Here is a 12301-nt window from a genome sequence, read left to right on the forward strand (position 1 = left end):
GTGATGCCTAGCTTTAGTAGCCTCAGCAATAATGAAAGCTGCATCTGTAAAGCTCAGTGTGAAATGATCACTTCAGACCTCATCATTATACCAGCTGTCACCCCACTGAGAACATGTCGAGCTTGTTTATGAGCAATAGGGAGCTACCTGTATGTAAGTGTATCATGAGAATGAATTATATTGTGAAAATATGTCTGTGTGTGCAGTAACACCACTATGCGCTAAGAAGTAGACTTTTATCGGTAAATTGACTGTTATGTAAAGAGAAAATGTTACAAAGAAATACAGAAAACTCATTAATTGCATTATGTATGCTAACTGTAGATGATGTTTTACATAAGTGAAATACCACTGTGTTATGCAGAATTGTTTCAGTTTAAAATTGTTTATTATTATGAGACAGTACAATACAAGTACTGAAAAACACCACATTTAAAACAGTACAGTGCCAGCATTTTGCAAAGTTCCGTATTAGTTATAAACGTCAGCTTTTCATTCAAAACCCCCTGAAACTCTGATAACCTGTTTAGATGTGCTAGAGACTTTGCGAAACCCCATCCTCACTTATGGCTCAGTGCACACGTTTTGCTAATAAGAAGCGGTGCATAGTATGGCATGATCACGAGGCATGTAGTCTTGTGTTGCTTCTGTGAGGCTGGTGTATGGCGAGGGTGAAGGTATCTGTTATTTGCTTTGGAACCATTTTGGTACCAGTACTGAGATCCAAAGGCTGGCAGCAATACCGAAGTTAAAATTCTAGTACCAATCCAACACTACAGTATACTGATTGGGTTGTTGCTTCTGATCGTCTGTTTCTTTATAGTTTCTGGATCTTCGTAAAAAGTCAATCCATAATATCTCTTCTGAGAGTTGGAAATTACAAGTCCAACAACTTCAAATGCTTTAGTCTAAGAAAGCAAACACAATTAATTAAAATATTTCTGCTTGCTGCATGCTTGGAGTGAAGCCTTAATCCGTATGTTTTTGATGCAGAGATACATTTCTGAATATCAAGAAGAATCCGCTTCTCCGCTTCTAAATGCTTAATTTCTTCATGGTAAATCAGTTTGTCAGCAAAATGTCGACTTTATGAAATAGCAGGCCGTATCAGAACTGTTGAAACTTCACTTTGTTTGGAAACTAATACTACTGTGTGATGGTTCTATGTAGATTCCAGCTTTATATCTTCCTGCTAGTTTATGCTTTTTCTGTTTTGTTTATGCAAAGCCAAAATCAACATTCCTGCAAAAACATTTGTTTTGCTGTTTTTTATGTCCATATTAATTTATATATGTCTGTTTGGAGATGTATATTAAATATTTTCTAAAATCCTGTTATTTTATATGCCAAGAATTAGTTTATGTAGAGCCTTTCCTAATAGGGCAATAGACTCCATACCTTTACACAATAATTATTTAACTCTTGAAGATTATCCGCAGACTGGATTGCTGTTTTACCCTTTTTACTTTATTTTAATGTATAAGCAAAAATTGTAGCTTGGGTTATTGCATTGTGACCTGTATTAACAAATGGAGCTCAACACATGTGTACCCGTTTGCTCCAAATTTATGTAATATTTGAAATATCTTTTTGGTTTTTCAGCCCCAAATCCTGAAGAGGTGATCATTAAATACATGGAAACAGTAGATACTCCTCCTGATGAGGTAAGAGCATTGTATATGTTAATTACATAACACCCCTCCATATACAGCTGTGTAGGTAAAGTTGGTCATTTAAACAGAGAGGTTGCTAATACTGTATAACCTTACACTGATAGTCTGAGCATCAATTCTGTGAGTAAATCTATTTTTGTATTATATTTATAGACTTGTAGACATATGTGTAGTTATTCCAGACCATACAATCACATAATTGATACTGAATGTGCTTATATTTTTGTGTGTGTGAAATAGTTTAAAATATCTTTAATGTGTTTATTAAAAAGTATTAGCCCCCATATATAAAAAAGCTTTGCATTTCAAATTGGTCGGTCCATTCCTGTCATGCACATTATTTGTTTGGACTGCAAAGAAAGCATAGGTGGAGGAGACTTAGGTTAGTAATTGAAAACTACTGAGCTGTTTAATTTCCATCCATCCATCCATCCATTTTCCAACCCGCTGAATCCGAACACAGGGTCACGGGGGTCCTGCTGGAGCCAATCCCAGCCAACACAGGGCACAAGGCAGGAGCTGTTTAATTTCCTGGTGATATATGCATGCGACTTTTTGTTGGTGCTTCTGATTTTTAAATGTATACCTCTACGTTGTGATTTTTCTTTTCAGAATTGCATTATCTGCATGGAGAGGCTGTCTTGTCCATCGGGATACGACGAAATCCCTGAGTGCAAGTCCATAAGCAATAAAATGGTTGGCAGATTTAAGAAATGTGGTCACACGTTACACCTGTTATGCATGCTTGCAATGTACAACAATGGAAACAAGGTATTATTTGCTTTTTAATTTTCTCTGTAATTTACAGTAATAATAGTCTTCCAGTTTTTGTATATAAAATGAATTTAGTCCACTAATTTGTATTCAGCATAATGTATGATTTTAGTTTTTCCACTAAATACAGTGGAATAGATTTAAAATTTATGAAGTTTTTACACTTTTATAGTAAAACACAGATCTCCTAAACCCCTAACTCCCAGTGAACATGAATGCACTTATTATAGCATTCACAATGATTTTCTGTGCCTTTCAAATAAAACATTTGTTTTGGTTATGCAGCCATGGCTGCCATTGAGTTAGTTGTTCAGATTGGGAATCAAATGGTAGTCATTCAGGGCCAGATTATGAGAATTGGATGGCATGCCATGCCTTATAATCCATAGATTCCTTTCTCTACACTTTTTCCAGCTGTCTTCTACAAATGCCAAAACAAATAAGAGTCATATTGACTGGTTATGTGTGCTTAAGATAATAATAATAATACATTTTATTTATATAGCACCAATCTATATGAACCATTCTGTAAACAGCATAAAAAATGCTCTTGACCTTGTTGGCACTGGCATTCACTTCCAATTCATTGGTTTGAAAAAACCCTGTGCTTCCATTTAAATATTCTTTAGACTTTTTGCCATAGTGATATATCCAAGTTTCATCCCACTTAGAAACTCTTTATAATTTCTCTCACTCTTAATTAGATAGCTTGAGATTTTCCTTGAAAAATTGAATGTGGTGTGTTGCAGATGGCCAGCACCCTTCCTTGGCCGGGGCACCTTCATAAAAGAAAGGACCAGGGGAAAGAACAGGTAACAGGACATTATCTCCCTTGATGGCGGCCCCGCTTGGGTTGCAGTGGTGCCTTGGATTCCCACAGGGCTTCATGGGAGTTGGAGTTCAGTACAGCACATTTGAGTCCCATGGGTGGAGCAGCAATTGTAGAGCCCGACTTCGTTGGGCTTCTGCTTCACCCAAAAGTATTTCCGGACCACACTAACAGGACACCAGAAGTACTCCTGGGTGCAGGATAAAAGATTCGGGAGATGGAGGAAAACGCTTGCTGGAGGAGGAGTAGTGGCAGAAGGTGCAACAGAGAGAAGAGGAAGTGCTTGTGTTTATTATTTTATTGTGCTTTGTACTATACTGCGCAGGTGGGAAACAATTTGGGAAGTGTTTCTCATAGCACAATAAAAAGCCTGTGTTTGAAAGAACTTGTGTCTGCGTCCGTCTGTGTCGGGTGCTGGGAGCTGAGCGCCCCCTGCAACCCACAGGTAACACTTATTGGCATCCAAGATGCACATATGCTGTTCATGTTTAATTGTTCATCAACAGTGAATTTTGCTGACTTAAAACTAGCCCTTAAAATGCCTGCTCTCTCACATGCTATCGCTCTTCGAGTCCCTATTACATTTAGCACCAATGTGGCTAGATTATCTTCACTTTGAGGGGATACCTTGTCTAAGTGTACTAATGTTAGATTTCTGCACATACTGATTATGGTTGGTAAATATAAAGAAACATCTAAGAACAGTGCCTGGTAAGGCCACCAAATTCTCAAACCAGTACTATTTAATGCAGCACCTAAGTTTTAAAGCATGATAATGGTAGCATTTCTTTGATCAGAGGAGATTCTAATATCATTTATAACATGTATTAAACTGGTTTCTCTGTTGTGACAGGGATGAAAGTCTGATTTATTTTTTCATTTTGTTTTAATTACGAAAAATTTGTAGTTGTATGTTGTGAAAGTTGAGGTTCAGCTGGAGTACATTGCTTACTGCCTTTAGGCAAGGTGCAAGGATTATTTGCTGGGAAAAACTTTACTTTCCAGATGACACCACTGATACCAGTCACTGATCAACGTGTGATGCCATTTTGATGATGTAGCACTTTTTATGACATAGAGACTGGAAAAGGTGGGTAAACAGGTGGGGACACAGCCGGGTTAGTAGTTATGGGCTAGTATCTTTGGGGTTGTGGAGGAAAATGTCAAACATGTGAGTTGCTCAACATAGACCCCCCTGTAAGGTCTGTAATGAGTAAACACCCTTGACAGTGGTTATCAGTCTCACTAAAATCTGAAAAGGAAAAGATAAATTGGAAACTGGTCTATAATTCCTGCGTAGCATCATAATATGAAAATCAACTACTCCAACAGCAACAATATAGGGGCTTGCGTCACAAGGCTTTACCTAAAACCAGTGTACTGATGGTTACACACATACATGAATATTTTCACTCTTACTCTGGAAACTCCAGATGTACTTGTTGTGACTATTCCATTTTCACAATTAAAAAATATTTAAGTTGAATGACTTCTTATTTGATGTAATGAACTGGGTGGTTTTTGCTCATTAGGAATATCATTTCAGCTTTAGTCAAATTAGAATATATTATTGAACTAATTGCAGTATTTAATATACTTTCAGAACATAATAAATCACAGTATGATCATACTGTAATCCAGGTATCATAGTGTAATTTTTTAGTAACTGCTGCTCCTGAGGTCAGTGTATCCAGTGCCTTTTATCTTGAACACCAGCTCTATGTGAAACACAGAGTGGCACAAAAACGTTTTCTACACACACCATAGAAAGCCCCGCTGTGGTTTTTCCTTAAGTAAACATGGCCATGTGAAGCTAGTGGGTCTCCTTGCATATTTTTTAGGGCTGTTACCTGTGCATTGACAGGAGAGAAGATGTACTATATTCGTTGTAACATTGTATTTCAATTGTGAAGTCATATAGTCATACATATTTCTTCCAAGTTAACATGTGAGAGATTTGTGGAGCGATATCCCATTCTGAGTGCTCCTACGAAAATCAGAATTCAGCAATTGTTCAAAAAGTGGAGTACTTACGCAAGAAGCAGATAATAGATTCATGATACAGTATCTGCCAAATAATAAAAAGAGTCCACAACACGTGTTTCGCCCTTTTTGGGCCTCGTCAGGTATACGCACTTTTGCATCCCCTTATGGGGTTCCATTCTTGGACGTCAGTGTCTGAGGCTATTGATTGATTATACCTGACTGATTTGCACACCTCACTCCCCTCTGATTAATGCAGGGCGGAGTATTGGCATTTATTAGCCACAGTGAAACAAGCACAGGTACCACTAATGACAATAACGAAGCTTCTGTTCAATTTCAGTGTAGCATAACTGGAGCCTTAATTCATGTCATTACTTATACCCGTGCTTGCAATACTATTTCATGTTAATATGACTGCTAAGAAAAAGGCCCATTAGGATATGATGCCACCTATAAATAATGATAGCTCAGCCGCAATTTAAAAACCAAAGACCAAATTTTCTGGAGATGTTCATGTCCTTATAAGCTAGCTTTAGTAAAAAATTGACCAATTTGAAAATACTGGGTTTTTTTCACTATTCAATTTTTCATTGAAAAACATGGTCATTTTTTATTTTGAGGATAGCATTGTATTTATGCAAAATACAGCTTTAAAAGAGCTTTAAAGCAATTTCAAAACTATTTCTGTGCAACATATATTCAGGGGGATATAACCAGTCAGTCATAATTCCCCTAACTTTGTTAGCTTAAATCTCCCTTAATACTGATGCAAGAAACGTGCAATTTTAGTTCTATGGGTTACTCATATGACCAAAACAGCATGCCAAGTTCCGTTAAAATCTGTGATGATGACATCCAAAAGTGTGATGATTTGACAGGAAAATACTCATAGGAAGTAGAAGAGTTCAGAAAATGGATGGATGGGTAATAAGAGTATAAATAAAGTACCTTGTTTAGAAATCTGTATGAAAGTAGGTGTTAGAATAGGTGTTGATGTATTTTAAAAGTATGGCCCAAATGTTTTACTATATGCATGGTATATTTATGCTACCATGTACCATTTATTTTGTATAGGGAAATTATTCAGGTATTAACATGCTGCATGCCTCCCCAGTCCATGTTTGCAACTTTCTAGTTTTTTTTTACTTTTAAAATAAATGCTGTCTTTCTTCTGCCTTGTCTCAGGATGGCAGTCTACAATGTCCTTCCTGCAAGGCGATCTATGGTGAAAAAACAGGAATACAGCCAAAAGGAAATATGGATATTTATTTCATTCCGCAGTCTCTTCCAGGTCACCCAAACTCTGGCACAATCCATATTGTTTATGACATTCCAAGTGGAATTCAGGTGCATTTTTGTATTTTTTTCTTCTGTAGATGTATCATAATTAAGCATGTTTTCAGTATGGTTCCTGTGAAAGGCTAAGAATATATGCAACCCTTATGCAAAGTCTGAGGACTACTGACATCGTCGTTTTGAGATTTTTGCTTTCACAATCAATCAAAACTTAGTGTACTGCTTTGTTTATAGCATATGGTAGAGAATTTGCTTTAGTTTTGTTGAGTTACATCAGTAAACCGCTGTATAGCTACCTTTGTTAATATGGGAGGAGGGAATTTCAATTTTTCATTTGAAAAGCCTCTAAAAACACTTCTTCATCATGGCAGTACTTTATGAAATTTAGTTTTCATCTCTGCTTACTAATAATGAGAACAAAAGTGGGTAAAGTCTTTTTTAAATGTTAGCTGGTTATTCTTTTTGGTTTCAGGGACCAGAACATCCCAAACCTGGCCAGCCATACAGTTCTCGGGGTTTTCCTCGCCACTGCTACCTTCCAGACAGCGACAAAGGAAGAAAGGTATGACCAAGATTTTCTATTTATGGTTCTGTTCTTGGTCTTGGTATTGCACTTGGTCTTTAACAAATATGTTTTGACATAGTTTTTTTCTTTCCACTAAAAGATTCAGTTGGGTTTTCATTATGCCTTGGCAACAATTAGCTGAATGAGATAGAGTTGACTTTGACTAGAAATTTGTGCTTTATCAGAATGAGAACAAGAGATTGCAGGATGCTCTTCGTCCTGTTTACTTTTTGCTCTGATGCACAATCTTTGGTTCAAGACAAAACCGCCTTCTGAGAACATCATATATGCAGTCTAGGAAAATGATCCAGCCTCATCACACCTGTCCTGTTACACTGCATTCATTTAGGCTGTTCACACCAATCCTTACCATGAAGGCCTAACCTATAGACTTTTATGAACTTTACAAAAATCACTGAAAGTTCTTTAAAAGTCTAATTAAGCCAGTTTTGTACTCCATGGTTTATTGCTTGACTACGTTTAAATTCATTTATGTAACCTAGAGTACTGGCTCCCTATTGACCATACATGTGAGTGAACAAGAAAAAGAGTATTACCATTTAATTTATTTATCATTGTTGTGTATAATCATGTGGAATTTATCAATTGCATTTATGTAAAATAAAATTTATCTGATGATCTTTATAGTTGCTATTTACATGCATATATTCACCACCATGGTGGTCAGCCTTGGGGGGGGTGAGTCCTTCATGCTCATGAGAGCTATAAGGACTTTATTCCTCACTTGTATCCTATAGGCCAGAGTTCTTGATGTGGGGGCCACAGACCGTTAAACTGCCCCAGTAACCTTCCAGAGGAGCTCCAAGATGCCTGGAAATAATTATAAAATAGTTACAAAATATTTAAATCACTAAACGTCAAAGTACAGCTGGGGCATCTAAAGGCTCACGGGCCAGATTTGGCCCTGGCATATTTTTAAAGCGGCCTGCTTCATTAGTATTCAAAACATGGTACATATGGCCTGCAATGACTGTTAGTTTTACACTGGCATAGTTGGCAGGATTCCTGGCCTGTTGCAAGGCAGGGACCTGTATTTATAATTTGTGTAAAAGACCAGCCCGGCTACAGACAGACACAGACCAACAATGTCCCAGAGCACGCATGTTTATTATTTTCTTCTGCACCTGCACGCACAATACGGTGCACATACCCCAATAAACTCTGCTCAGTCCTTTCTTTGTCTTCTTTTCCTTCTGCCGCCTCCACTTCTCCTATTGCAAGCTCCGTCCTCTGCCTCCCGACTCCGGCTCCCTGAGTGGAGTGAGGCAGCCTCTTTTATACTGCACCCAGAAGTGCTCCAGGTGCTCCTCAGTCAAGTTCCGGCAGCACTTCCAGGTGTGGCAGAAGTGCTACAGACCATGGCTCCGGAACTGACCAGGCGCCCCCTGGTGGTGGCCTTGTGCCTTCGCAGGGTTGAGCGTCTAAGCTCAAGTCCCGTGGTCTCGATGTAAACCAGGGGGGCTGCCCTCTCGTGTCCCGGGGGAGGTATTTTGGTGAAATGTCCACTCCCGTAGTCCTCTTCTGAAAAGGGCATCCCAACCGGGCAAGATCGCCAGCCGTCTATCACACTGGACAGAGATCTGCGGGACTCTCCACATACACAGAGCACTTTGGAGTTTAGTGGTAACTTGCCTTTAGCTGTATACCTGTAGCTATAATGGGAACAGGCTGCTAATAATGCAAAAAGAAGGTGACATGCCTTACTGCCATAAAGAAGCTGAACGTTTTAGCATGATGATAAAAATTTTGACAGTGTCACAAAGGAAATGATAGGTTAACTTCACGCATACCGCTGCTGCTGCAAGTGTCAGGCGTGACCATCCATTTGTGGCTTTACAGACTTTACCCCCACACGTTGCTTTTGTCTTTTCTGCTGACTTAGTTGTTGTATGTGAAGTGAAAATGCATTTCATTTCCACTTGTGTTAAATGTGGCTATTGCTGACGGAAGTGCATGAGGGCTGAATCAGGAGGATAATGAAGTAGCTTCTGTAATTACAGTCATTTACCAAAAAGTGTCAATAACTACTTGTTCTGCATTTTAAAAATTCTGATTTTTTTATTTTCTGAAATACTTACTTTTAAATCTAATTTAAATTATTAATACTTAGGCCAAGTGAGTAGTAGTTCTTGTTGTAATCAAAAATGTCCCTAGCAGCAAGTCGTATATTTCTATAATTACTGCTTGTTAATTATCTTTAAAAGGCCATGCATTTTATGGTATGATTAAGCAATAAATGAAGTAGTAAAAATAAACTCTGTTTAATGCAAATATACATACTTTTTTTAAGTGTTCAATTAATTTTGTGTCGTACTATAAAAAGCACAGGCAGTGTATTAGCACTAGCAGCAAATATACTCTTGTTAGTAAATGTAAATACAGAAACAAGCACTTTTGTCAAGGCTGCCTGTGTATGGGGGCCCTCACATACTTTTTTTTAGGTGTTCAATTAATTTTGTGTCGTACTATAAAAAGCATAAGCAGTGTATTAGCACTATCAGCAAATATACTCTTGTTAGTAAATGTAAATACAGAAACAAGCACTTTTGTCAAGGCTGCCTGTGTATGGGGGCCCTCACATAATCTCATGTAACAATGGCAAATCTTGAACAAATAAAGGTTAAGAACCACTGCTATAGGCTGTTCTGTCGAAGCAATCACATTAATGATCTTAACAGTTTCTTGATCAGGCACAAATCAAGGATTGGTAATTATTGATGTCTCTTCATGTCTAAGTGTTTCAATGATGTTTGGGGACATCGTCATTATTCTTCCTCTGCGCATTTGTCATGGTGCTTGTTTGTCAGCACACCTTCGTCAACCCACTGACATATTTTAGATATAAAGGAAAAGCTACATATATTTTTAAACACATTGTTTTAAACACATTGTTTACTTCCAGATATACATTGCTAGCTCAGTGAGTTTTCTCTAAAAGGTACTGCATAGGAATTTCCAAAACCTGTAAAAGCTACTGCAGTTAAAATTCTCCTGTTCTTTTCACAGCATGCATGTACTGTGCACAGATGTCATGCATACTTTCTGAAATAAAAATATTAACCAGCCAGAACAACTTGGATTCTTAGACATTTTTTGATGACTTGAAAATGATGTTGCTGCTTTAGTGAACATTTCAAGGCCGTGTTGGTCTTATGAATAAAGTGATTTAAGAGTAGCTCTACATATTTTTAAGAGAATGATTGTGGCCACTAATGAACTCAAAATATGTAACAATGGCCAATGACAGATTTTGCATGCATAAATATTTATTTGTTTTTGAATTTGGTTGTTTCTAAGTTTATTCAGTGTGTCAGAGTGAGAGGCACTGATTCAAGGCGTGTTTCCTACTGTTTAATTGGATAATTTTTCAAGAGTATTTCCTTCTTTTTCATTAAAGCTTTGAATTAGCTTATACAGCTTTAAAGCTTATTAATTTTTTAATCGGGTGTTTGTAGTATTATTATTATTATTATGTTTTTGCAATACATAAAGCAGCGTACATTGAAAACATGTCACATCTTCCTTCAGTTCTAACAATGTAAGTGGTTCACTGATGTTAAGTCAGAATAAAACAATAGCTTCAAGTATTTTTCACTATACAGCAATAGATATACAGTATACTGACAAGATGAAGTCAAAAGTAGCACCATTTTTTCCCTTCACATTATTTCAGTTAATGCTACATGAAACCTCCTTTGAGATTAACAACTGACTCTAGTTCTGTTATTTCTCTGTTTTCTCAGGTTTTGGAGCTTTTAAAGGTTGCATGGCACCGGCGGTTGATTTTCACAATTGGAACCTCAAGCACGACAGGAGAGACAGACACAGTGGTGTGGAACGAAATTCACCATAAGACAGAAATGATGTCCAACTCTTCAGGCCATGGGTATCCTGATCCAAATTACCTGGACAATGTCCTGTTGGAGCTAGCGGCTCAGGGAGTGGATGAAAGCTGCTTGACTCAGCAATAAAACTGACAGAATGAGTGACTAGGCAGCTGACTAAAGGCCCCGTTGTGCAGCTATCCTTGCTACGTTTCAGATTTGTGATAATAATGCATTTAATTTGCATGTTTGCTCTTGTTCTGTCAAAGTTTACCTTATTCAGAGATTCTCTTTATTGAGTGATATAATGATGGTTTTTAATATATCTTACTGGTATGATAGTTGATCTATCAAAAAAAAATTTTCAATTGTTTTTAGAATGAAATCAATAGAAATGATTTGCCAGATGTTTTTATTTTGTACATGTGTATGTTATGTTTAGTTAGATCTAAAATTATACCACAAGGAAGGCTAGAGTTGCCGCAGAGAAGCTGGTTGCGCCCTCCTGCCTTAATCTGTTGGGTGTCATTCTGTGTCATTCCCTTCAGGAGAATGCAGACATTGCTTATCAGCTCATAGATGACCTCAGTGGAGGAACAAGATGGGCAGGCTTTGTGCTTTTCTCTTCCTAAATTTTCCTTTACAGGTGTTGGTGTTATTGTTGTAGACATTTTATGTTTATTTAACTTACTAACAGCAAAAAGCATGACATTTCTTCTTTATTTTATTCCCATGTGTACTTGCTCTCTCCTTTTGATATTTTAAGTGAGTTGCTGCATTTCATGCCAGTTGTTTTTTCCAGATGGCAAAGTATTAGGTGTTCACCATGTTTTTATAATTTGCTAAATTAAAATGTTACTGTCATCTCCAAACAGAAAAAAATAAAACCAACAGTATACAAAATCGCAAATCAATTTTCTGGGAAGGCAGCTCTACATGGCTTTGCCTTCTTGTATTAAAGATCAAGATAAATGATCAGAATATGCTAGAAATGGTGTTCTGTATTTTTATTTTCCACAGTAAATGGTGACATCCATATTTCTGATCATTTACTTTCGAAGTTGGATTTACTGCACATACTCTAGGGCCGTAGCATCACGTGAAGACCCCTGTTAATGGCATTTTTATTTGCCAACTTTCCATTCTGGTCCATCATGGGCCCAAATGCTGCCCGACCTTTTCCATGGCTTAGTGTTTAGTTGCAAATAATATTGTTGTCAAAAGGAATACTCTGATTTAATTTATGTTCTTAGTTTTTCTGATGTAATTAATGTTTGTCTTCTTTGAGTTCAGATGGAAAAATTATCAAATCAACTTTGAAACATTTGTGGTT

The 12301-nt window shown here is 37.3% G+C and overlaps 1 protein-coding gene across 2 annotated transcripts in view; it reads left to right on the top strand.

The window, feature by feature from the left end:
• Positions 1-11871, top strand: part of dtx2 (deltex 2, E3 ubiquitin ligase) — a 70359-nt gene extending 58488 nt beyond the window's left edge. For both annotated transcript variants that reach the window (XM_028807128.2, XM_028807129.2), the window contains 5 exons: positions 1603-1664; positions 2286-2444; positions 6448-6609; positions 7031-7120; positions 10888-11871. In XM_028807128.2, the coding sequence (XP_028662961.1) occupies positions 1603-1664; positions 2286-2444; positions 6448-6609; positions 7031-7120; positions 10888-11115 (701 nt within the window). In that variant the 3' untranslated portion in view covers positions 11116-11871. The remainder of the gene's footprint in view (positions 1-1602; positions 1665-2285; positions 2445-6447; positions 6610-7030; positions 7121-10887) is intronic.
• The last annotated feature ends 430 nt before the right edge of the window (positions 11872-12301 follow it).

Source organism: Erpetoichthys calabaricus, chromosome 8 (assembly GCF_900747795.2).
Source record: "Erpetoichthys calabaricus chromosome 8, fErpCal1.3, whole genome shotgun sequence".
Lineage (NCBI taxonomy): Eukaryota > Metazoa > Chordata > Cladistia > Polypteriformes > Polypteridae > Erpetoichthys > Erpetoichthys calabaricus.